This window comes from Rhinoderma darwinii, chromosome 5, assembly GCF_050947455.1.
Source record: "Rhinoderma darwinii isolate aRhiDar2 chromosome 5, aRhiDar2.hap1, whole genome shotgun sequence".
Lineage (NCBI taxonomy): Eukaryota > Metazoa > Chordata > Amphibia > Anura > Rhinodermatidae > Rhinoderma > Rhinoderma darwinii.
The window spans coordinates 118,460,834-118,488,491 of NC_134691.1; the positions used below are offsets into that span (position 1 = coordinate 118,460,834).

The 27,658-nt window shown below is 42.2% G+C and overlaps 1 protein-coding gene across 2 annotated transcripts; it reads left to right on the forward strand.

The window, feature by feature from the left end:
• Positions 1-27,004, forward strand: SEH1L (SEH1 like nucleoporin). 2 transcript variants are annotated; one of them, XM_075826461.1, is made up of 9 exons: positions 1-184; positions 3,647-3,697; positions 5,320-5,466; positions 6,651-6,862; positions 7,658-7,756; positions 10,197-10,337; positions 13,326-13,483; positions 15,691-15,838; positions 26,677-27,004. In XM_075826461.1, exons 1-9 carry the CDS (start codon positions 74-76, stop codon positions 26,864-26,866), a joined length of 1,257 nt encoding a protein of 418 aa, XP_075682576.1. In that variant the 5' UTR covers positions 1-73; the 3' UTR covers positions 26,867-27,004. The 2 variants fall into 2 exon arrangements, with proteins under 2 accessions (XP_075682576.1, XP_075682575.1); XM_075826460.1 differs by lacking the exon at positions 26,677-27,004 and adding an exon at positions 18,422-18,678.
• Positions 27,005-27,658: the final 654 nt, after the last annotated feature.

Below are 27,658 nucleotides of genomic sequence, written 5' to 3' on the forward strand. Positions count from 1 at the left end.
TTGTAGAACGTGAATTAGGACTTCTCGTGTTGCTTTTCTTTGACGTCAGCATTCATACTCACTAGTTGTCAGCATGTTTGTGGCTCGGAGTATATCGGCCGATCACAGAGATCTCATCCATGATGTCTCCTTCGATTTTCACGGCAGGAGAATGGCGACCTGCTCCAGTGATCAAAGCGTTAAAGTGAGTTGTATATAGTGCGGTAGAATATATGTGACAGCTCATTACTAATGTTATCTTGCATTCTATTCTTTTGCAGACTTTTTTTTAATTTCCACCCCAATCCAGACATAGTTGTCAGCTGCTATGGCCGGAGTGACCATGTTTATTACCAGAACAATAGATGTGTTTGTTGTTTTTACTTTTTATTAGTTATGGCAAGCTATGTTTATTAACAGACTGACCCCTTAGATGAGTGGCCTAAGGAAATGGTCTTTTGCACCAATGATTTTATATCCACACGTAAAATTTGGGTGTAATAACAAAATAAAAACAATTCTTCCACTTTCTGTTATAGTCTATGCGCACCCAATCTGAATTTGTATACTATTTGACTAAGGCTATGCTAACCCTATATTTGGCCATACAAACATATACTGTACAATAATCATAGGCTTCTATGGGGCAGATGTATAATATCCCTATGCAGACCAATGTGTCTCCATGGTTACAGAACGCATACAAACCCTCTATTTTGGTCCTGCATTGGTACAATTTCCATCTGTCCCCTTCTTCATGTTAACACTTTTATGTGTCAGTGCTTTTAACCTCTGAATGTGATTACATTTGTACTGCACTTATTGTATCTAAATTGACCCGTTTCCCGATGCTGCCATGGAGCACATGACGTCACTCTCTTTGCCCCCTCTGTTTACGTGCCGTATAGCTATCACGTGGTCAAACTGGTATACGGCACGTCACTAATGCCGTGTATGGGCTGTTCTGTTATGCAGCCAGGAATGCGCGGTCCCTGCTGTTCTCTTGCTTGTCCGCATGCGCCTTCCTGGCTGTATAACCGAACAGCCCATACACGGCACGGCACTAGTGACGTGCCATATACCAGGCATATACTTTTAACAGTTTGACCACGTGATTGGTATACAGCTCGTAAACAGAGGGGGCAAAGAGAGTGACCTGACCAGTCATGTGCCCCATGGCAGCATCGGGAAACGGGACCAATTTAGGTAAAATAAGTGCAGTACAAATGTAATCACATTCAGAGGTTAAAAGCACTGACACACAAGTGTTAACTCGGAAAACCCCTTTAACATATATACGTCATTGCACCAAAATGTGGACGGATCATTCTTTTGAAAAATATTTCTATAAATCTGCATTATTATATTCATTGTGGCAGGAGATAACACCCAGAAAGCTCTGGCAATAGAGTATCTGGGGAAAACAATAATGATCAGCCAGTAATCCCAGTCTGGGCGATCAACATTTCCTCTGAGACAGGTTACCTGGAAGTGTCTTCTACAATCTGACAGCACCCTTTGACCCTGCCAAGAATACACAGATCTGAGCGCTATAACTTTAGCTGGCCATACGTTTTATGTTAAGTCCCTGTTCATACGAGGTTTTTTGCAGGCAGAACTTGCTTCAGAGGCAGATTTTGACCTGCCTGCACTATCTTTTTCGCTGCGTTTTTTGGCCATTGAGCGCTGCGGCCAAAAAAAAACGCGAAAACTGCTTTGTCTGCTTCCCATTGATGTCAATGGGAGGTCAGAGATGGAAACGCCCGAAGAAAGGGCATGACGCTTCTTTTTACCGCTAGTGTTTTTTTCCGCTCGTGGAAAAAAAAATCCTCTGCCTCCCATTGAAATCAATGGGATGGTTTTTCAGCCGTTTTTTGGCACAGTTTCCAATGCGGTGAACTGGGCTTTACGTTGGTGGATCCTGCCAATTTTAGCAGGGTCTAACGATAATCTATGGCCTAATCCACACGACCGTGTTCGGTCCGTGATATATGGTCTGCATGTCTGCAGTATTTCCCGGACCGAACACAGTGCAGTGAGGAACGCTACAAGCATCATAGTCATGTACAATGCCAGGAGTCACTGCCTCGCTGCGGGAAAACTGTCCTGCACTGTAATCATGTTTTCAGCACGAGACATTAGTTCCGTGGAGAGGCAGGGACTCCTAGTGTCATAGATAACGATGATGCTAGAAGCCTGGCTCCCTGCACTGTGTTCCGTCTGGGAAATGCAGCCGACCTGCGCTCCGTCTATCATGGACCGAATACGGTCGTGTGAATTAGGCCTTATATATATGTTTAGCCTGTGTGTATTCCAGCATGCTTGATCTGGAGATCAGCGCTGCCAGAGGTGTCTGGCAGCGACTTCTCTCTTTGCTGTAAGCCAATTCAAGTATACTTGTTTATTTTGGTGGTGGGGAGATAGCAATCGAGAGAAGACTATCGTGTGTGTTTGGCTGGTTTTAGCATCTTCGGGCAACTTGATTTGCGACTATAATATTTCATGACATATTGAGAGGATAATTAGTTAAACATTGACTGTTGTGGGTAAGTCCTGATAATAGGTCAGTTTTAGTCCTGTTCACTGGGAGAGAGCAGGCCGCAATTGCAGGGTCTCTCCCAGATTTAAAGAGGCTCTGTCACCAGATTTTGCAACCCCTATCTGCTATTGCAGCAGATAGGCGCTGCAATGTAGATTACAGTAACGTTTTTATTTTTAAAAAACGAGCATTTTTGGCCAAGTTATGACCATTTTTGTAATTATGCAAATGAGGCTTGCAAAAGTCCAAGTGGGTGTGTTTAAAAGTACAAGTCCAAGTGGGCGTGTATTATGTGCGTACATCGGGGCGTTTTTAATACTTTTACTAGCTGGGCGCTGTGAAGAGAAGTAACATCCTCTTCTCTTCAGAACGCCCAGCTTGTGACAGTGCAGATCTGTGACGTCACTCACAGGTCCTGCATCGTGACGGCCACATCGGCAGCAGAGGCTACAGTTGATTCTGCAGCAGCATCAGCGTTTGCAGGTAAGATCGACTTACCTGCAAACGCTGATGCTGCTGCAGAATCAGCTGTAGCCTCTGGTGCCGATGTGGCCGTCACGATGCAGGACCTGTGAGTGACGTCACAGATCTGCTCTGTCACAAGCTGGGCGTTCTGAAGAGAAGAGGATGTTACTTCTCATCAGAGCGCCCAGCTAGTGAAAGTATTAAAAACGCCCCGATGTACGCACATAATACACACCCACTTGGACTTGTACTTTTAAACACACCCACTTGGACTTTTGCAAGCCTCATTTGCATAACTACAAAAATGGTCATAACTTGGCCAAAAATGCTCGTTTTTTAAAAATAAAAACGTTACTGTAATCTACATTGCAGCGCCGATCTGCTGCAATAGCAGATAGGGGTTGCAAAATCTGGTGACAGAGCCTCTTTAAATAAATGGGGAAGGGGGGGGGATTATGGAGAGGAACACCACATTCTCCAGCAGTGAAGCCCACCCTGAACACTGTTTTACAACCTATTTTATAGACAGGTCTTAAGGCAGAAGCGTATTTCCATTATGCGGCACGATCGTGTGATAAAACTTGTTTACAGAGGATTATAAAATGTTGCAGTGATCCATTGCTTACTTGCATTGAAATAACATTTTCATCACTTTCATTAAAGGTGTGGGACAAAAGTGAAAATGGTGACTGGCGTTGTACTGCAAGTTGGAAGGTAAGATGTGTTTTTTATTTTCTGCAAAATCATTATTCCCTTTTTTTTTTTTTTTTTTTTTTTTTTCATTTAAAGGGGTTTTCCCATCAGAGACATTTGACCTATCCACAGGATATGTCCTAAATGTCAGATAAATGCGGGTCCCACCTCTGGAACCCGCACCTATCTCTAGAACGGGGCCCCCTATACCCCGTTCTACCTTTTTCTGCCTCCCCGGCCACTTCCTGACCATATGTTCGGGAGTTAAGGAAACAGCGTAGCTCGCTGAGCTACACGGTTTCCGTAACTCCCATAGTAACGAATGGCAGTTACGGAAGCAGTGTAGCTTGCGAGTTACGCAGTTTCCGTAACTACCATTCAGTTCTATGGGACTTACGAAAACCGCGTAGCTCAGGTGAATTCATGGTCGGAATTCACCTGTGACTGCTGCAACAGAGCGGCAGAAGGGGGTTTAGGGGGCCCCGTTCTAGAGATAGATGCGGGTCCCACCACTGTGACTCGCACCTATCTGACATTTATGACATATCATGTGGATATGTCATAAATTTCTCTCATGGGAAAACCAATTTAAATTAAGTAATTTATTCAGATACTATTAATTGCTTGATTATATTAGAATTGTTGTATGCCTCCTTTAAAAAGCAGGAGGAATCTGGTAATAAACTTGTGGGGAAAACGTTTGACAGCCTGACCATTGTCTGCAAATAGCGAGTATCTCGGAGCATTCCATTAAAAGAATACAGGCTGTCCAGAAAGTGCCTGCTGGGACTGGACTGAGCTGTTTTTGTGCAGAGGTGGAGCTTTTGGAATTACTGTTATCTCTAGAAAACAGAAATATTTTTTATATATCTTTATTTTTTTATGCAGACTAGTACTGTTATTTTTTGTATGACTTAAAGTTATAAATTTTTTCCAATATACTTTCTATATTAATTTCTCACAGTTTTTAAAATCTTGAAAACCATGCGGAATTAAAGGAGTTGTCCGGGCATCGGGCGGTTTATCATGCTGATGACCTATCCACAGGATAGGTCATCCGTATATGATCGGTCGGTGTCCAACGCCCGGACCCCGCACCGATCCTCTGCCTCCGGATGTCCGTGGCGGAAGCAGATGGCTCTGGTCACAGTACAGTGGCCGTGCTGCAGCTCTGCTCCTATTCAAGTGAATAGGAGCAGACTTGCAGCATGGCCGCTTTACAGTGTACGGAGCCAACTTCTTACGGCACTAAACACTGCATAACGTCCGTTGCACTGAGGCAGCCGAAACAGCTGATTAGTGCGGGGTCCGGGTGTTGGACACCCCCCGATCATATACTGATGACGTATCCAGTGGATAGGTCACCAGTATGGAAAACGGCCTCGTGCCCAGACGAACCTTTAATACAGAAGGTATATTGAAAAATTGTACATAAAAATGATACATAAAATTTGCTGAAAACGGACAACCCCTTTAATATCAGTCCTGAATTATTTTATTACAAAGTTCTGGCACTATATTTTAAATACTGTCATTATTTGAACCATATCTGTGATTATGTTTATTAAAGTGTCCCACTACTCATGATAAATCTGCCCCTATGTGTTTAGGTTTAACTTGTTTATCTACTGCTTTTGGTTCAGACACACAGTGGGTCGGTATGGCGTGTAACATGGGCTCATCCAGAGTTTGGGCAGGTGCTGGCTTCATGTTCATTTGACCGAACGGCTGCTGTTTGGGAAGAAATCGTAGGCGAATCAAATGACAAACCTAGAGGACAAAGTCATTGGGTAAGACCATCTTGCTGTCTTTTAATTTGATGTCCATGACGCTTGTCAATATAATACGATGTGCCTGGTCGGTTGTAACCCTAGGAAGATGGATGTTTATTTATAAAACATCAGATAGAAGAACTAGCAAAGTTTATTGAAGTTGACGCACACTCTTTAATGTATTCTGTGCAGCGATTTGGTCACCTTGTCCCTGTAGGTACTCGTACATATATATATATATGGGCTAGTCTGTGCTAAAATACATTTGTTGTCCCAGTACCCTCTATGTATACAGCTATGTTTTTCATTTCCTGGACAACCCCCTCAAAGAGACTCTACAATGGTTAGTCTAAGGGTATGTTCACACGGCCTATTTTCAGACGTAATTCAGACGTTTTACGCCTCGCATTACGCCTGAAAAGGCGGCTCCATTACGTCTGTAAACATCTTCCCATTGCTTGCAATGGCTTTTACGATGTTCTGTTCAGACGAAGTGTAATTTTATGCGTCGCTGTCAAAAGACGGCGCGTAAAAATACGCCCACTTCAAAGAAGTGCATGTCACTTCTTTGGACGTTTTTGGAGCCGTTTTTCATTGACTCCATTGAAAAACAGCTCCAATTACGTCCGTAATTGACGCCGCGAAAAACACGAGTACTTGCAATTACGTCTGAAATTCAGGAGCTGTTTTCGCCTGAAAAGCGCTTTGTAATTTCAGATGTATTTTGCGTGTGAACATACCCTAAGACCCCATGACTCTCATCCAGTTGCCGCTTATTCATATAATTTAAACCCCCAATGCCCACTATATATGTTCCTTTTTAAAATTATTTTCTTTTTTTTAATGTATATCACCATTTCATTTGACAGGTTTTTATACTTAGTTTTTACTAATTATGAATGGATTCTTTCATGTTTAGATAATGGACATCTAAGCAGAGCAGCTCCCATACTATTCGTATTGCGTTACTTGTATAGTAAAAGGGGTTGTATGAGCTTTTTTTCTCCTCTCCCAGAAGAACCACCACTGTTGTCTTTATCTGGTATTGCAGCTTAGTCCCATTCACTTGAATAGAGCTCTGCTGCAATTCTAGGACCAGTGCGGACAATGGCACTGTTTCGGGGAGCGGGGGGGGGGGGGTGTAGACCCTTTTTCTTGACTCATATAAGAGTTTTTAACTGCTCCAAATTTTTTATCCTTAGGTCAAAAGGACTACACTTGTGGACAGCAGGACATCAGTAACTGATGTCAAGTTTGCCCCCAAACATATTGGCTTAATGTTGGCAACCTGTTCTGCAGATGGTGTGGTGAGAATATACGAAGCTCCCGATGTCATGAATCTTAGCCAATGGTCTCTGCAGCATGAAATATCTTGTAAATTGAGCTGCAGTTGTATATCCTGGAATCCATCAAGGTAAGTTTGGTATCTTTTCCCTGGTCCAAGGGTGGCTGGCTAACTGCTTATTGAGAGCCACAATGCCGGCAACTGGAGCCTCAGGCAAAAAACATAGAGGCATATTCTGCAAATTTCTGACATCCAGTATTGTATCCGAGACACATGTGGCTCCCAGCTACACTTACTACACTGGCCCTAGTCCATCCAACTGTGATTGCTGTACATATGACTAGATTCAATAAATTGCCTATTAAAAGTGACCTGTGGGACAAGTACACTTTAAGAAATGTGTCAGGCCTTATTCACATGACTGATAAAAGCAGCCACGTGACGGCTTCCTTTTTTTTTTTTTTTTTTTTTTAACGGCCATCATCCTCCTGCATAAAACCAATGTATTTCTCGAAGTATTCACACGGGCGTTGTTGTTTTTTTGTTTTTTTTCAACAGACGGTGTGAATGGCTCGTGAAAAAATAGAACATCTCCTATTCTTGTTCGTTTTCACGGATCCCTCAATAGACTCAATGAGGAATCTGTGAAAACTGGTCCCGCACGGATGCAAATCACCTGTGAAAAACTGCTGTTTTTTTTTACGGCCGATTTTGATACATGTTCATGTGAATAAGGCCTAAATCATCACACGTTCTAAGTTTTCTGTTGACAAAATGACCAGTATTTCCAAATTGTTCAATTTAATAATGACCCAAATAGCTCTGCAGTGATGAATGTACGAGTTATATGTTAGTTATGTTACATTAGTTGTTCTTAAATGGGATTTACCTAAACCCTCTAAAAAAAATTTTTTTGTTTTGTAGTTCACGAGCTCATTCGCCTACTATAGCCGTAGGAAGTGATGATAGCAGTCCTAATATAATGGGAAAAGTTCAGATCTATGAGTACAACGAGAACACAAGGTACGGATCTCATGTAGAATGTAAGACATCAGAGCTGTGTGAAAGTGCAAACTTCATCTAAGTACCCTGAATCTATAATGTTTTCCAAAGTGAAGCTTTGTTTTCAAAACAGGGGGAAAGCTTTCTTCTCTTAGCCCTTATGCACGCGACAGGTTTCACACGGCTGCAGTAGGAACAATAGACCCCTAATGGGGCTATTCACACGACCGATTTTTTTGTATTTTTTTTTTTATTTTTTTACGGCGCGGGAAACCTGGCCGTGAAAAAATGGGACATGCCCTATTTTCGGCCAATTGCTCGGCTCCCATAGAAGTCTATGGAGCCGGGTAATACACGGCCATCACTTGAATGTACTCCAAGTGACGGCCGTGTCTTCCGTCGCTCGCTCTCTCCTTCTCCTCACAGTGCGAAGTGCATGTGAGGAGGAGGAGGGTAATGTTTTTGCTCCCTGTAGGAGCGGATTCCCCAATCCACAGCTTCGGCAATGCTGTGGCCGGGGATTGGGTATTCCACTCCAGCAGAAGTCCCTGGCTTCACTCTCCATTTATGGACACAGTGACATCAGGGACTTCTGAAGCGGAATCCCCACCACTGTGGCCGGAGATTCCGATCCAGGAGAAGTCCTTCACTTCACTGTCCATGTATGGACAGTGAAGTGAGGGACTTCTCCTGGAGCTGTCCCCTACAGGAAAGTAGGGGGGGGGGTGCCATCTATGGGGGGTGACTATGTACAAGGGGTCTGTGTGGCACTACTTACAGGGGGGCTGTGTGTCATTGCTTACAGGGGGGGTCTGTGTGGCACTACCTACAGGGGGGGCTGTGGCAAAATCTACAGGGGGAAGTGTGTGGCAAAAAATGTACAAATTAAATTCATCTGATTTTAAAACGGACAGGGAAAAAAACGGATGCAAAATCGGCAACACGGAACGGAATCGAAACGGATGCAAAACGGCCGTTTTTATCGGCAGACACTCGGACCCTGTCTTGTGAATAAGGCCTTCGCCCTTATTCACACGACAGGGTTTCCCGGCCGGGTGACGGCCGTTCATAAATCTTCCGTCACCCGGCTGCAGTAGGAACAATAGACCCCTAATGGGGCTATTCACTCGACCGATTTTTTTTTTTTGACGGCCCGAGAAACCTGGCCGTCAAAAAATGGGACATGCCCTATTTTCGGCTGTTTGCCCGGCTCCCATAGAAGTCTATGGGGCCGGGTAATACACGGCCATCACCGGAATGTGTCCCGAGTGATGGCCATGTATTCTGTCGCTCGCGCTGTCTCTCCTCCTCCTCCCGGTGCAGAGTGCATGTGAGGAGGAGGAGGGTCTTTTTTTGCTCCCTGTAGGAGTCTGAATCCCCAATCCCCGGCCAGGGATTGGGGATTCCGCTACAGGAGAAGTGAGTGACTACAATGTCCATATATGGACACAGCGACGTCACTCACTTCTGAAGCGGAATCCGCGACCCCCGTGGCCGGGGATTCCGCTACAGGAGAAGTGAGTGACTACACTGTCCATATATGGACACAGTGACGTCACTCACTTCTGAAGCGGAATTCCTGACCTGTGGCAGGGAATTCCTCTCCAGGAGAAGTCAGTGACTACACTGTCCATATATGGACATTGAAGTCAGTGACTTCTCCTGGAAGGGGGGGTGGGTGCAACCTACAGGGGGCTGGGTGGCATTACCTACAGGGGGCTGGGTGGCATTACCTGCCGGGGGCTGGGTGGCATTACCTGCCGGGGGCTGGGTGGCATTACATATAGGGGCTGGATGGCATTACCTGTGGGTATTACTAGGATTTGCCATAACTTTCTGATTGGTAGGGGTTTGACAGCTGGACTGAATGGAGCTGTGCTGCATTTCCATATACAATGGGTATCTGAATGCGCCACTAGGTAGGAAAAAAACAGTGAAGGTGCCGCATCTCTAAATTAGTGCTGCACCCATTCATTCTTTAGATTGGTGGGGGGGTCCTTGCAGTTGGACCTCCTCTAATCAGAAAGTGATGGACATATCCTAGCGATATTTACAAAGAGGGTCCCCAGCACCACTCCACTTCAATTGCTGTGCTCTTTGGAGTGGCAGTTCACCAATATCTTGTCATTAGCAGACAAGCAGCAGAGTTCCAAGGTAGGGGGCTTCTGTTTAAAGCTTCGCTTTTATTTTTCATAGCATGTGTAAAAGAAACAGCGATTGGCCCTTCTCCAACACAAGCACATGGCCTTGGAACTCAGTTGTTCTTATCCTAGCGAAATACCATCACTTGGGATGGGGAAAACTCCTTTAAAAAGTGTCTGTGGCTATTTTAAATATGTCAATCCTCATGAAGATTCCTAAACAAGTGCCGACTCTTACAAAAGCTGCACCATGGTAGGAAACGTATCTTTATCTGCGGAGTTTTCATTAATATCCTATTTAAACCTCCTTCTGTTTGCAGGAAGTATGTCAAAGCTGAAACCTTCATGACCGTCACAGACCCTGTTCATGACATTGCCTTTGCTCCAAACCTGGGTCGATCCTTTCACATCTTAGCTGTAGCAAGTAAAGATGTTAGAATTTTTACTATGAAACCTTTAAGGTGAGTGTTTGTGGTTCTCAGCAATAAGAAATAATAAAATCCCTTCAATAACTGCACTTTTAACCGTTTCCTTTGTAAGGATATAACTCATGTAATTTCAAAAGCAGTTCTGCCTGGTCAAGGACGTGACTGTTTCCTCCTTGATTACGAACTGTGGCATTGTATAATAACCTTGGGAAATTGCGCCCTTTTAGTGTATTGAGTGACGTCTCTGAGGAAGCCTTTTATTGTTTCTACACTATATCCTGAGCACCTTCCACTACGCACAATAAAAATAAACTCTGTGCTCTAATAAAACATGAAAACGTACACACATTTGTAGAGTTCTTTATTAAAATATTCCGTTTCATAGTGTAACTGAATGAACTGGTGGTTAGGTTTTAATTTATAAGGAGTAATTAACCACTTAAGGAGCCCCCTTCCTCTAACTGCTCAGATGGAGTGGTTACTATTGACTGCAGCATCTGAGGGGTTTAATATCCGGGATCGGAGTTCTCTCCGATCCCAGCCATTGTGAGCGGGTGTCAACTGTATGAAACAGCCAGCACCTGCGGCATATAGTGCAGGTTCAGCTCTTGAGCCTGCACCATATTGTTGTAACAGAAATCCGCAATACATGTATGGCACATTGCGTTAAAGGGAATCTGTCAGCAGTTTTCAGGCATCATAACTTCTGACAATACCATATAGGGGAGAGGTAGGGCATTGAAAACCTTTTGCTTGATGTTTAATTTCCTGCCCCCCGCCCCCGATCGCGAATGCCACTAAGGAGGCGACTTTATGTACAAGTGCTCTGAGTGACGGCTCTAGAAGTATCCTGATTGGCCCCTACAGCCGTCACTCAGAACAATGAGTGGCAATTGCGACCGCCATGTCGGGGGAATCAAAAGTTTTATGTTTACACTACCCTCCACTATATCTCTCTGTTAGCCATTTTGAGGTCTCAAAACCTCTGACCGATTACCTTAACCCCTTCGCGCACCTTTAAAGATTGCTGGTTCAAATCGCAAAGGGGTACTATAAAAAAGTGTAAAAAAAAATATTCAGTAGTGAAAAAAAAACCCTTTCCCATTTTTCCTCTAAAGTAATTTAAGTAACAAAATTGGTATCGCCGTGTCGGTAAAAGCCCGAACTATTACGGTATGTGCACACACAAAATAAAAAACGTCTCAAAATATGGAGTGGTTTTCAAGGGAAAACTACTCTTGATTTTCAGAAGTTTTTTTAATCAGTCGCTGCGTTTTTATTGGCATTTTGGAGCTGTTTTTCTATAGAGTCTATGAAAAACGACTCAAAAAAACGTCCCAAGAAGTGACATGCACTTTTTTTTTTCGCGGTCGTTTTTTAAAGTGGCCGTTTTGAAAAACGGCCGCGTAAAAAACGCCCTGTCGGAGCAGAACGCCGTTTTTGCCATCAATTGAAATCAATGGGTAGATGTTTGGAGGTGTTCTGCTTTAAAGAGGCTCTGTCACCACATTATAAGTGCCCCATCTCCTACGTAATATGATCGGCGCTGTAATGCAGATAAGTGTTTTTTATTTTAAAAAAATGCAAATTTTTGAGCAAGTTATGAGCAATTTTAGATTTATGCTAATTCGTTTCTTGATAGACAACTGGGCGTGTTTTTACCTTTTAACCAAGTGGGCATTGTAAAGAGAAGTGTCATTCGCTTCTCTCCATTGATGTCCATTTGTACTCCGCACAACGTGATCTCGGGAGATCATTCTGTGCTGTCAAATACACCGATATTAACTTTACTGAAGTGTCTTGAGAGTAAATCACCTCCAGCAAGGATGCGATGTCTATTCACACTCCCGACACTTCGGTAAAGTTTGTTTGGGACTTACTGACACAGCACAGCGTGATCTCGCGAAGTGTCGGGAGTGTGAATAGACATAGCGTCATGGCTGGAGGTGATGTCTATTAACTCTCGAGACACTTCAGTAAAGTTTAATGTGGGTGTATGTGACCGCACATCATGATTCAAAATAAAAAAACACCTATCTACATTACAGCGCCGATCACAATTATGTAGGAGATAGGGCACTTCTAATCTGGTGACAGAGCCTCTTTAACTTGCACAGTGAACTCAGTTAAAAAAAAATAATTAAAAACCAAAACCGCTGTTTTTTGGTCACCGTACTCCAAAATGATACCAATAAAAACTCCAGCTTGTCCCACAAAAAATAAGCTTTCGTACTGCTCAATCGACAAGAAATAAAAAAGTTATGGCTCTCAAAATGTGGTACAACAAAACAAATCTTATTTTTAACAAGTAGTTTTTTCTTTGTAAAAGTAGTCAAATATGAAAAAAAATATAGACCTTTGGTATCACTGTAACTGTATTGAGCCACAGAATAAAGTTAAGTTGTCGTTTTTACTGCACAGTTAAAACTGTAAATACGAAGCCGAAAAAAGAATGAAGGAATCAGTTTTTTCAGATTCCACTCCACAATTTTTTTTTTTTTCAGTTTCCCAGTACATTATATGGTATTTTAAAAACTGCCAATGGAAACTACAACTCCTCCCGCAAAAAGATAAGACTCACACCACTCCATTGATAGAAAAATAAAATAGTTATGGCTCTTGGAAGGCGGGGAGTGAAAAAAATGGTTTCGTCCCGAATGGGTTAAAGAGGTTGTCTCACGAAGACTGGCTTCTCTAACCAGCTCTTATTTCCAGTAGATTGTGTCTGGGCATACAGGAGAAATGTAGCATTACATGCTGGCCATTCAAATAAACAACCATCCATCCACGATTGCAGAGCGTCTCTCCGTTCTGGAGCGTAGAGGGAGATCCTTAGTGGGGAACCTCTCTCTCTGACGTCTTTATTTCGGAATAGGGCATATGTTCAGGAATTCTCGTCGTGAGACGTCTGCTTTAATGAATACTAACATATTGTTAAATGCAAATCTGAAAGGAAAGTCAGCTGAGTCTGGTCCCAAACACAGAACCTTTGTTTTATTCTTATTTTCATTTATTTTCCAGGAAAGAACTTACCTCTTCAGGGGGGGTAACAAAATTTGAAATTCACACAGTGGCACAGTTTGATAATCACAACTCACAAGTGTGGCGTGCCAGCTGGAACATAACTGGTACAGTTTTGGCATCTTCTGGTGATGATGGAAGTGTTCGTCTGTGGAAAGGTGAATAGTCCTAATGGACTCTTGCCCCATTTTACCGGAAAGTTCCAGTTTTTCTATTCACTGATATACTTCACTCCTGTGTTTATACTTTACTCTTATGTTTATGCTGGTTTCTGAGCTTACTAAGGATAAAGCTTTGGTCTAAAAAATTTTTGCAATTCCACAGCAATTTTGTGCAAGGCTGAGTTCACATCTGCGTCGTTATTTCCATTTTTGTGATTGGTCACATGACTTTAATGGCTTCCATCGAGTTTTCCGTAATTTCCCCAGACATAACTGGGCTACAATCTATGCTATTTTTGTTCAGGAATCTGCGATGGCGGCTCCTAAGGCTGGGTTCACACGTGGCGGAATTTCACTTAAATTCCGCTACGGACACTCCGCAGCGTTAATCCGCAGCGGAGCCGTTTCTGCATTGACTTCCACTTCTATTTAGAAGTGTTCGTTTAGACGATGCGTAACATTCCGCTGCGGAGCATAGGCTGCGGAGCGGAATTTGGTGTCCGCAGCATGCTCTGTCTGTTGCGGAGCAGTGGCGGACTCATGGCGGAATTTCTCCATTGACTTCAATGGAGAATCTAAGTTCCGCAATGAAGTCCGCAGCTGTCATGCACATGTTATGTGTGCTGCGGATGCGTCTTGCTTTTTTGCCATGACATTTCTTCATTCTGGCTGGACCTATGTATTTCTAGGTCTACAGCCAGACTGAGGAAGTCAATGGGGCTCACGTAATGACGGGAGCGTTGCTAGGAGACGTCTGTAAATAGTCACTGTCCAGGGTGCTGAAAGAGTTAAGCGATCGGCAGTAACTGTTTCTGCACCCTGGACAGTGACTACCGATCACAATATACAGCAACCTGTAAAAAAATATAAGTTCATACTTACCGAGAACTCCCTGCTTCTGTCTCCAGTCCGGCCTCCCAGGATGACGTTTCAGTCTAAGTGACGGCTGCAGCCAATCACAGGCCAGGCACAGGCTGCAGCGGTCACATGGACTGGCGCGTCATCCAGGGAGGTCGGGCTGGATGCCGAAAGAGGGACGCGTCACCAAGACAACGGCCGGTAAGTATGAAATTCGTTTACTTTCACTAGGGAAAGTGCTGTCCCTTCTCTCTATCCTGCACTGATAGGGAGAAGGGAAGCACTTTTCCCGCAGTCTGCAGCAGCTAGTCCGCATCAATTTACTGCACATTTTGTGCAGATCCGCAGCAGAATCTGCAACGCAGATTCTGTGCGGCATTGATGCGGACAGTTGCGGAGGAAATCCGCCACGTGTGGTCATGCCCTAACGGGTTATTTTTTTCATTAATATTTACTTCTGAGTTTTTCCGGTAATGTGGACGTCCAGTATCTCCATTTTTTTCAAGTTGATAAATACCCTTTAGAACCAGATTTATTATATCATTATATGCTATGCGGTTTTATGATTATCATGTGCTCCGTAAATATATCAAATATATTTTTTGAGGGAAGGCCCCTTTAAAAAGCTTATGATATATAGATTTGATGGTGCCATAATGCACATGAACCTAGAAGTCCATTCTTGGCCAAAATGCGTCAGTAACACAAGGCGCTGCCTCCACGTGGGATGTGAGGCACTAGTGATCAGCCTGAGCTTCTTGCCGGAGCATTGCATCCGTGACTGAAAAATTGCTGTAAAATACCATAATATCATCCTCTGTTATGAGTTTTGTGGATTCCACTGGATCGTGAGCAAACCCCATATGGGGATATTGTTTTGCGGACAAAAGATTGCTACAAGCATATGTTTGTTAAATGAGTGCTATATAATATCAGTGAAACCATGTATAATCTGCGTACTTGGGTATAACTATTGTTACATTTTGAGTCCGCACGTGTACGAATTTTGTTGATTTAGTGACATGGTCGGTCTATACCTATTGGGTGCAGGAATATGTATGGTCATACAATACCCTAGACCACCATGAAATAAAATATAAATACTCCTCATCTATCCTAGACCACCAGGTAATATCCCCCACTTTTAAGTTTTAACTGGTATTCTATATTTAGTTTTATTATTTTCTGATGTCTGAACCTGGGTGCGTATTGTAGACCGGTGTGTCTTTATTTAATTATGTTCCCTTTTTAAAAAAATACGTACATCTCCCCCAATGTATTTTGTCATGGTTCAAGCCTTCGCATAGTGGTTTTTGATGACTGACTTGTTCTTATTGTGTTTTTAGCAAACTACATGGACAATTGGAAATGCACTGGTGTCCTAAAAGGAGATGGGATCCCTGTAAATTCCAACCAACAAGGATTTTCTGTGTCTTCTATTGGGTCCACCAATCCAAGTTTACCTAACTCCGTTAATGGGTCATCCTCAGCCAGGTAGGAAGTGCACAAAGCTATACTTTCCTAGATTGAAGGTGCATTAAATGTGTATATATAGATACATGGAGTTGAATCGTATAGAATTAAAATGGATTCACTCCTGTAAAAGGGTGTAGTTAAAATTTATAGCTGCATTAATAGTGTGAATTTGATCACTTACTACAGAGTGCCGTGATCCCTAAATGTCCCCTTAACAGTCGTAATAGCATGACGGCAGATGAAAATTGTTGCCTATGACAACCAATGATCATTTGATATCATTTTCTGACATAAACCTGGAAAATGTGAACAGGGTCACAATGGTGTCCATAGAAGCTGTGATCAAATGCCCATTCTGGCAGCTTCCCTTAGACATGACCGCATAATGTATGTAACTAGTCAGTTCTTTACATTCCCTGAAGTGAACTCATGTTCTTGGTGCATGTGTGGTTTTCACCTGAAATTCTTTTATTGTCACTGAGCGTTTTTTTCTGTGTTTATTATTATTATTATTATTAATTATTATTATTATTATTATTTAAACCACATTGGAAAAAAAAAATGCATACTATGCATTATCAAAAAATACCCAGCATGATAGTGTGAGAATCCCCCCTCCCTGCACCTAAATAGAATATTGCGGTGCACAGTGGATGTTGTGGGACTTTTCTGACAAACGCATCATTTTAAAATGTATTTAGAAAATGTAAACCGTAAAAATTAAAATGTTATGGGCAACAAGGCCATGTTTTCTTTGAGAGTTTTGATACACCAAGCAAAAAGTATTTTGCCTTTTCTCCAAAATGTCAATCTGAGGCCTCGTTCACATCTACGTTGGGCTCCTGTTCTGACGTTCCGTCTGAGCTTTCCGTCAGAACGGGACCCTGAACAGACACAAACGGCAACCAGAGGTTTCCGTTTGCATCACCATTGATTTCAATGGTGACGGATCCGGTGCCCATGGTTTCTGTTTGTCTCTGTTGTGCACAACAGAGGCAAACGGAAGCCATTAGCATCGGATCCATCACCATTGAAAACACTGGTTTCCGTTTGTGTCTGCTCAGGGTCCCGTTCTGACGGAAAGCTCAGACGAAACGTCAGAACAGGACCCCAACGCAGATGTGTATGAGGCCTAATTAACAGGGGCCGAAAATTTTTAGCGTTTTTTATTAATAAGCATTTTCCCCTCTTAAATAAAATAGATAGTAGTCTTCACGCTGTCCTGTTCTGTGAAGTTGTAGAAAATTCTATTCAGCTTGTTATCTGTGGCTGGGAAAGATGGGTGACAACCTGTTTGGCCAAATAGCAGCTCTTCTTGGTTATGATGTGATATATTCCCTGCTGCCATACTACTCTATAACCAGGCTATTCAAGGCTCTCTAGGATCATGTAATGGAAGCCTTATTGGTGCTCACCGAGCATCCCCAAAACATGCATAGCTAACTCTTGACAGAAGAGGAGCATAGTCGGAATTAGGCCTCATTTACACGAGCGTGTGCGTTTTGCGCGCACAAAAAACGCAGCGTTTTGCGTGCGCAAAAGGCACTTGACAGCTCCGTGTGTCATCCGTGTATGATGCACGGCTGCGTAATTTTCGCGCAGCCGCCATCATAGAGATGAGGCTAGTCGACGTCAATCACTGTCCATGGTGCTGAAAGAGTTAACTGATCGGCAGTAACTCTTTCAGCACCCTCGACAGTGCATTCCGATCACCATATCGAGTAACCTGTTTAAAAAAAAAAGAGGTTCGTACTTACCGAGAACTTCCCGGCCGTTACCTTGGTGACGCGTCCTTGGTGACGCGCCTCTCTTGACATCTGGCCCCACCTCCCTGGATGACGCGGCAGTCCATGTGACCGCTGCAGCCTGTGCTTGGCTTGTGATTGGCTGCAGCTGTCACTTGGACTGAATTGTCATCCCGGGAGGTCAGACTGGAGGAAGAAGCCGGGAGTTATCGGTAAGTCAGAACTTTTTTTTTTTTTTACACGTTCACGTAAATTGGAATCGGAAGTCACTGTCCAGGGTGCTGAACCAGTTTAACTCTTTCAGCACCCTGGACAGTGTCTCCTGCCGGGTTCGGTCAAAACGAGTTCGGCCGAACTTGGTAAAGTTCGGTTCGCTCATGTCTAAGACACTCCGTTCGGATGTTTGTAAACAGAAAAGCACGTGGTGCTTTTCTGTTTACATTCAGTTTGACAGCTCTTGCGCGAATCACGCAGTTCGCACGGAAGTGCTTCCGTGCGACCTTCGTGGTTTTCACGCACCCATTGACTTCAATGGGTGCGTGATGCGCGAAAAACGCACGATTATAGAACATGTCGTGAGTTTTACGCAACGCACTCGCGCTGCGCAAAATTCACGCATCGTCTGCACTGCCCCATAGCGTAATATAGGTGCGTACGACACGCGTGAAAAGCACGCGCGTATATTACGCTCGTGTAAATGAGGCCTTATATCTACTTTTTTTGTTCAGATTGATCTAATTTTTCCCTGTTTATGTGGTTGTATGTCTGGTTTGTACAATTTATAATATTTTGCATCTGACCATAACCCGAGTGATGCCTTATTTTCCCCCCTCCGTTTGTATTGTGTCCTTAACAGAGTGCACAGTTGATGCCAAGCTAACCGGAGTAACTTTGCTGTTTAGCTGCTTGTTGCATGCTCGCAGGAATGGATGCCGACTTTTTCCTCTCCACGACACACGGGAAGCCTACTTTAATACTAAATGTATACGTTTGATACTTTGTCCTTTGAAATTATTAAAATGTCTACCTAAGTTCTGTGTCACTGACTAAACCAAGTCTGTACTTTAATAGAATTTTTTATATTATGTACAAATAAATGGCTAAGGGGAATTATCTGTTGCCTTTTGTGTTTTTTGTATTCAATATGATCCCTTTGTAGGAGATTTCACACTGACCCATGATCAGATTCCATGTTAACCCAAAGAGTGCAGCTGCTGTCAGGTCTCTATTGTGGCTGTCAAAAAGAAATAACTCATGGGGGTATTTATAGATCCCCTTAAAATAAGTACCAAACAGATTACAGGTCTGAAATCTACACCGCGTTTACCTGCATTTTGGGTGGATTTTTTTCATTGCGCTTTGATGGTTTTTTTTTTTTTTTGTCACGAAAACGTTACTTTAACGCCATTAAAGTCCAAGCAGTTTTTCCATGTTTTTATTTTTTACTCCTCGCCTTCCAAAAGCCATAACTTTTTTTTTTTTTTTTTTTTTTTCCTCAATTGAGCAGTGTGAAGGCTTCTTTTTTGCAGGAGGATTTGTAGTTTTTATTGGCACCATATAATGTACTGGGAAACTGAAAGAAAATCCTTTGTGGGGTGGAATTGGAAAAAACTCAGATTGCACTATGGTTTTTTGGGCTTTGTTTTTATGGCTTTCACCATGCGGTAAAAACATCTACCTAACTCTTTATTTTGCTGGTCAATATGATTACAGTGATACCTAATTTATATATATTTTTTTTTGTTTTTACAAAGAAAAAACTTAGTTTAAAAAATTAGTTTTGTTGCCACATTTTGAGAGCCATAATTATTATTATTTTTTCCATAAATTGCGCAGTGCGGGGTCTTATTTTTTTGGTGCATATGACTTTTTTTTTTTTTAATCACTTTTTATTAAATTTTTATAGAGAGCTAAAGTGACCAAAAAACAGGGATTCTGACGGTTAATTTTTTACGGCATTCACCGTACGGATTAAATAACATATTGTAATAGTTCGGACTAATATTTTTATTTTTTTCACTACTGAAAACTTCATTTAAAGAGGCTCTGTCACCAGATTTTGCAACCCCTATCTGCTATTGCAGCAGATAGGCGCTGCAATGTAGATTACAGTAACGTTTTTATTTTTAAAAAACGAGCATATTTGGCCAAGTTATGACCATTTTTGTAATTATGCAAATGAGGTTTGCAAAAGTCCAAGTGGGTGTGTTTTACTTTTAAACACACCCACTTGGACTTTTGCAAACCTCATTTGCATAATTACAAAAATGGTCATAACTTGGCCAAAAATGCTCGTTTTTTAAAAATAAAAACGTTACTGTAATCTACATTGCAGCGCCTATCTGCTGCAATAGCAGATAGGGGTTGCAAAATCTGGTGACAGAGCCTCTTTAAGTTTTTGTTTTTTTTTGTTTTTTTTTTAACGCTTTTTATTAGTCACCCTAGGGGGTTCAAACCAGCGATCGTCAGATTGCTTAACAATTTTTACAGGTTTCTGTTAAGCAATCGCTGTTCCTGGCCATTAGTGTGAGGTATCAGCTGTAATACACAGCTGAAACCTGCAATGTATCGAGCAGGCTCGGTGTGTGATCCCGCTCGATACTTCAACCCCCGCACCATGATGTACTGTTATGTCATGGTGCGTTAAGGGGTTAAAATATATAGCAAAATATTAGAATGCCTACATACATTTTTTGGCGTTGGTGGCATTTTTATCAAAACACAGCATGCTCTAGATATGGTGTGTGTCCCCCCCCCCCCCCCATAGGCTTCTCTATATTACAACAAAAAATGCCAGATAAAAAAACGCATGTACAAAATGACACAAAATTAAAAATGCTTGAAATGCATAATGACTATTTAAATGCGTATTACAACGCTGAACAAAAATTGTGTGTGAAGGAGGGCTGACGGCATAGTATTTACATGTGTCGATTGCATGAGTTTTTACTGCAAATTACCAGCATTTTGCAATGCAGCCTGTGTCCGTGTCGCTTTTACAGGTAAATTTTTTTTTAAAGTGTTTCACCTGTAAAAAAAGATGTGCAATAAAAACATGCAACACAATACTGGGCTGTCTAAAGACATCCTAAGGGCTCATTCACACTTGCGTATTACAGATCCATATTCAGTTTTTTTTTCATGTTAACCAATACATCTGAATGGTTTAATTTACATATCCGTTTTTTATGCACATGACGTTTTTCCCAATACGCAGCATGTTCTAACGGTATCGGCATGGGTACTGTTGTAGCCTATAGAAGTTAAATTTGAAAACGCGTGGTCCATTTTTCCATAGTACACATATGCGTATTTGTTCTGTTTTTGGTCATGCGTATTTCTGCAGAATTACAAAAAAATGCTAAAAGTGGAACAAATGCAGATTAAAAAAAACGGACAACTCCGAGCACAATAAGGAACAAAAACAATACAGAAACAAAAAGGGAACAAATTGTCAAAACAAACTCTTTATTGTACAATGATAGTTGATCTGTAGTTCATACGTGTGAATTTGCACTTATACTGTATATCAGGCTAAATTAACAATTACGGTACATTATACCTTGTGAAATTAGTAAATCCACGGAAATTCAGTGACGCATAGGGTCTTGTTTACACCGCTGTATTCGTGTTCCTGTCTATCTGTATTATATCATCATTATTGCAGCCACTTTTAATCTCTGTTTTGGCGGGGGTCCTGACATTCGGACCCTTGATGATCACAAAGTGAAATGGTATATCATAGCAATATGTCATCACTCTGTGTGATGGGAATAACCTTTAAAGCGGTATACTTGTCTGCCATTTAACTAGATAATCCACTTAAAATCTCCAAAAATATTATTCTGTAAATATTGCTACGTACGAGTGCTGCTAACAAAGTACAATTTCATTCTCATTGCTTCTCCATACAATGTGTTTTTACAGTGTGAGGCTCTGTTCACACTATGCTTCAGCTCTGCATAGAAGTTTGGAAGTCTTTTTGGCAGGTATATATCATTATACACATTTTATAACTTATTTCTTTTTTAAAGCTATTCAAAAGCATAGTCCACTATATGTTTTAACACAGGAGGATCCCGCAGAAAAAAAAGAATACAAATTTTTACAATGGGAGTAAGTGGCAAACATATGCAACTGTATGCGTCCAGTGCATAAGTTCGATGGCACACTTCAAATGGTCATGCCTAGTGTGTGAACAGAGCAGATTGGAAATAATGTTCTATTGTAGAAGTCTAACTATAGAAAAATTGGCAAATACCGGCTCTCAAAGCTTCTCTCCGTTCAAATGGAAATTTTCATAAAAATATGAAAACCTCATAAAACTACATGCAATTTAAATGCAAAAGTTGTGTTAATGGTTATCTGGACAAAAAATAAAATAAAAATTCAATAAAATAGAAAATCCTAAAATACTTATTACCTAAAAATGAAATAATATAACAGTAGTTGTAAAGAATATAATCCCAAATGCAATAGTCATCCATTCCACTACAATGAAGATTAGACTGTTCTCTCTGGGGATAGGAATATTATAGTATACCACGAAGCTTTTGTGGTTCAGTTAGATGTTAAATCAAGGCATTAACATTTACTGCACAAACCACCATAATTCATTATTTTATATGTGTTAAAGGGAATGTGTCGCTAGAATTTAGATTCTAATGTATAACATTTCCATGTGCTGGCCACTAGAGGGAGCAGTTCCCAAAATTGCAGCATGGTCAATGTGGTAAAGCAACCTCATTGCTTTATGCTGCAAATTTGGGGTGGACACACTCTCTCTAGTGTCCTCACACAATCCCACCTCCCTTCTTCTGGATAGTGCCAGGAGAAGTTTGAATCTTCAAAGCTCCTACACTGTGTGCTGCCATTTTCTAAGCGACTGCACAGTGCTAGGAGGATTAGATACCGTGCTCAGCAGACTATATAAGGGTATGTTCACACGCTTAACAAAAAACATCTGAAAAATATGGAGCTGATTTCAGAGAAAACAGCCTCTGATTTTCAGGCGTTTTTGAAGCGGAGAATGAAATTTGGAGCTTCTTTTGAAGCTTCTTTTCAGATGTTTTTTGAGGCGTTTTTTTCATAGTGTTCAATACAAAATCAGCTCCAAAAAAGCCTCAAGAAGTGACACATGCTACTTCTTTTTACGCTCCGTTTTTTGACAGCGAAGCGTAAAATAAAGGCTCATGGGAACAGAACATCGTAATTTCCATTGAAAGCAATGGACAGATGTTTGTAGGCGTATTAGGGGCGTTTTTTCAGGCGTAATTCGAGGTGTAAAATGCCTCCATTACGTCTGAAAAGGGGTCGTGTGCACATACCCTAACAAGAACATACACGAACATAAATTACCTTCTCCTGCCTCCGCTCCTATTCCTTGCACCTTTGCTTCCTTGAATATATGGCCGGAAGTCGTCATTTTACAGCGGCTTCCGGTCCACATGAAAATGGTGCCGGATTTCGCTCTGCGAACGAGCTTTGTATTGGCCTGTGTGGGAGCGGCGCATGCACCGTTCCCACACAGACGGCGTACGCTTCTGAGAATGGAATGGCTCCCGTTCGCATTCTCTATGGGGTTGTATGTGCCGTATTCCATCTCTGTATGTGTCGTTAATCGACACATACAGAGATGGAAAAAAAAATGGCAGCCCCCATAGAGAAGAAAAAGTAAGAACAAAGTAAAAAGTAGAACATGAGAACACAAATAAATAACATTTATGTTAATATATTAAAAGCAATATGATCAAAAAAAATAATTTAATGACACCTTCCCTTTAAGTATATCAGCATTCGCACCTATTGCAGTATCCAAATGTCTTAAGAAAAAAAACGCAACATTAAAAACATACCGATCATGTGGCCAATCTCCTGTTCGAAAAAGATTTTACCAATCTACAACTGACCATTTTAAATTGAATCTTGTAAATGTAAGTTCGCCAGAGAATGTTGCAAATGGAAAATGCAAAGTTCCAATCCAATGTTTCGATATCAATAGTCACAATGTGAAACATTATCCATGTAGTATATTCTCTGCTTTGGTAATGGCTTGGTATTCTGTGCTGTTTGGTAAGTGGATTTCACTCACCTATCTCTGCATTTTTGTGGGGTATCTGTGGTTGTGCAGTGGCTATAGTAGAACGCCAAATAAGCTACTCACCACTTTGAGCGTGTATATCTCAACGGACGGTGGATTACAGGTGCATGGGCCGGGTTTCATTTTAGATGCGACTAAGCTTATAGTAGCACGTACTGTCGGTACTATTACACTTGGCAAATTTGTGGTTCTCTGGTTTCGTTGGTGTATTCAATATAAGGGTATGTTCACACGGCGGGGGTCCGTAACGGCTGAAATTACGGGGATGTTTCAGCCTGAAAACATCCCCGTAATTTCAGCCGTACCGGCATGTGCAGGCGCTTGAACGCCGCGTCAATTACGGCCGTAATTAGCGCTGCTATTCATTGGAGTCAATGAATAGCGGCTCCAATTACGGCCAAAGAAGTGACAGGTCACTTCTTTGACGCGGGCGTCTAGTTACGCGCCGTCATTTGACAGCGGCGCGTAAATATACGCCTCGTGTGAACAGACAAACGTCTGCCCATTGCTTTCAATGGGCAGATGTTTGTCAGCGCTATTGAGGCGCTATTTTCAGACGTAATTCGGGGCCAAAACGCCCGAATTACGTCCGTAAATAGGCCGTGTGAACATACCCTAACAGTGTTTCATGGAACCTGGCTGGTTTGCAGATCTCCAGTGGAAGAGTGCCATTTTTCACATTGACTGCAACGGTCGTGTAGGTGCTTATGCTTTTACAAAGCGGGATGCAAATATAACTGCTAGATGTACTTTGCCCCTTTTTCAGTAGCCAAGTCTAAATATTTTCACCTGCATTTTTTATTTAAAGTGACATTCATGGCCCCTTCATACAGAGAAATTATGAAGGGGCTGTTACACCACCGTTGAATATGACTGCAGGAAGCACAGTAAGGCCGGATTCACACGAGCGTGTGCGTTTTGCGCACGCAAAAGGTCCACAAAAGCTCCGTGTGTCATGAGCATATGATGTGTGGCTGCGTGATTTTCACGCAGCCGCCATCATTATGACACTGTTTTTATGTTTGTAAACAGAAAAGCACGTGGTGCTTTTCAGTTTTCATTCATAGTTTTGACTACTGTAGCGCACGGCACACGGAAGTGCGTCCGTGTGCCCTGCGCGTTTTTCACGCACCCATTGACTTCAATGGATGTGCGAAAAACGGGTAAATATAGGACATGTCGTGAGTTTTACGCAGCGGACACACGCTGCGTGAAAATCACGGACAGTCTGAACGGCCCTATTGACTAACATAGGTCTGTGCGAGGCGCGTGAAAATCAAGCGCGTAGCACGGACGTATTATATGTTCGTCTGAATAAGCCCTTAGTATAACCGCTAACTGACAGGACTATCCTCCCATAGTGTTGGGTGAGAGCACTCTCCGCAACAATGATTGGAGGAAAGCCGCTTATCGACAGGAATACCCTTCCTATGTAATGCCTGCACTTCCTTTTCAGAGGAGCTGTGGATTTTCCTCTTGTGATTCAGGGGAGTATCCACTGGTTTTAACCTTTAGGCCTCGTTTACACGAGCGTGCCACGCATTATACGCTGATGACACACGGAGCTGTTAAGTGCCTTTTGCGCACGCAAAACGCACACGCTTGTGCTGGGTTCACACGACCTATTTTCAGGCGTAAACGAGGCGTATTATGCCTCGATTTACGCCTGAAAATACGGCTCCAATACGTCGGCAAACATCTGCCCATTCATTTGAATGGGTTTGCCGACGTACTGTGCCGACGACCTGTCATTTTACGCGTCGCTGTCAAAAGACGACGCGTAAAATGACTGCCTCGTCAAAGAAGTGCAGGACACTTCTTTGGACGTAATTTGAGCCGTTTTTCATTGAATCCAATGAAGAACAGCTCCAAATTACGGCCGTTAAAGACACCTCGCAAAATGCGAGTACAGGCAATTACGTCTCAAATTACGGAGCTGTTTTCTCCTGAAAACAGCTCCGTAATTTCAGACGTAATGGTCGTTATCGTGTGCACATACCCTTATGGTCATCTTATAGATACTTAAGATATTTAAACTGCCATTGTATAATAACTTTGCGATTTTAAAGATATCGATCCTTAAAGTGTAGCTAAACGTTTGACAAACTTCTGACATGTCATAGTGACATTTCAGAAGTTTGGATTGGTGGGGGTCCGAGCACGGAGACCCCCACCAATCACTAGAATGAAGCAGCTGAAGCACTCGTGTGAGCACTCAGCCGCTTCGTTCCTGTTCGGCTTTTTCCGGAAAGCCGATGTATCAGAGTACGGGCTTATAGACTTTGTATTGAGTCCTTACACCAATAAAAAAAATTCTGGAAAAAGCCGAACAGACACGAGCACTTCAGCTGCTTCGTTCTAGTGATTGGTGGGGGTCTCTGTGCTCGGACCCCCACCAATCCAAACTTCTAACATGTCACTATGACATGTCAGAAGTTTGTCAAACGTTTAGCTACACTTTAATCAATCCATCCTCGCACTATCAGGTTTTCATAACTACCAGCAATTTCAATGAAGAGGTGAGAGATTTAAACATCATATCATTCGAGGAACACTTTAATGGAGAGCAGGCAGAACATTTACACCATGGGCACTCTAAATTAATGCCACTAAAAAATAAAACGTGTCACCCGGCGCCGGAAGCAGAGGGCTCCAGTCACCGTATAGTGACCGCGCTGCAGTACTATAGCTCTGCTTCTATTCAACCGACTAGGAGCAGAGCTGCTGTAACCTGCTTCTGGCACGACCACTGCATATCTTCCAGCGCCCGGAATCACCTGGATCAGCTGATCAGTGCGGGTCCGGGTGGGACATATACTGATGATCTATCCTGTGGATAAGTCATCAGTATGAAAAACAGCCCCCAACGTGGACAAGCCCTTTAAGGAGTTGAATGTTAGAGTACTCATGATTTCTCTTCTTGTATGATTGTGTTTAATATTTTATCATCCTGTATTCATTGTTTGTTTTTCTTTTTTTCCATGGTTCTCTGTTCTTTCCATTGTTTTCAGGCATTTTTTTCCCCACCAAGACAATTCAAAGGTTGGATCAAGATGGTCCAGTTATACTCATTTTATACCTTCACCTTCTTTGGTAGTGAACCCTTGTGAGACTGACCCGACAAGCCCTACCCGTCCTCACCTTCGCAGGCGACACAACCCCCCACCTCTTAAACCCTTACCTGAACAACAAGGATTGTAAATGTAGATCATAAATACTTACTTTTTAGTGAGGAGAGGGATGGTAGATATACAAGATGAGTTTGTGTGTGCATATAGTGTATAATCTTATACACCTATTATGTATTTCGTTTTAACAGGTCACCTCTATACACAATTTGTTTATTATAATGTTGCCTATTAAAAAATGTTTTTTTTTAATAAATTGCAGGTTTAATCATTCAAAATGTTATAGTATTACTATGTAAACACTGATGTATTAACATTCGATACAACCTACATAAAAAACAGAAGTCTGTAAGTGTTTCATATTTAAAAAAAACCAAGATTGAATAAACAATCAAATTTCAGTTTATGTCTACCGTGTACTGGTTTTATTTTTATGTTTGGGATAAAATGTGACATTATTATTTGAAGCGCACTTGGTATTAACAAAGAAATAACAACCCTATGAGATCTACTGTATGTTGTACGTGTGTATATTACAGTAAAATTCCATTAACAGGTTCCCGACCGCTGGCCGTATTTATACGGCCAGCGGTCAGGGTCTCTGAAGTCCGCCGTATAGACTATTTACGGCGGCACTTCAGAGACTGTGCACGCGCGATCGCGTGCACACAGCTCTATGCCCTGGCTGTTGCTAACAGCCATGGGCACTGGGCAGAATGTCAGGGGTCAATCTTTTGGCCCCTGAACATGTGATCGCTGTGACAACCAATCACAGCGATCACATGCATTTCTGCATAGAAAACAGTGTGCACGCGATCGCGTGCACACAGCCCTGTGCCCACGCTGTTACCAACAGCTCTGGGCA

What these genes read in the sequence shown, in the direction of transcription:
- SEH1L (XM_075826461.1), top strand. Translation starts at nt 74, where the DNA reads ATGTTTGTGGCTCGGAGTATATCGGCCGATCACAGAGATCTCATCCAT. An exon ending in GTTGTACTGCAAGTTGGAAG is followed by an intron (nt 3,698 to 5,319) that starts GTAAGATGTGTT and finishes CTTTTGGTTCAG; the next exon opens with ACACACAGTGGGTCGGTATG. An exon ending in TTTACTATGAAACCTTTAAG is followed by an intron (nt 10,338 to 13,325) that starts GTGAGTGTTTGT and finishes TTTATTTTCCAG; the next exon opens with GAAAGAACTTACCTCTTCAG.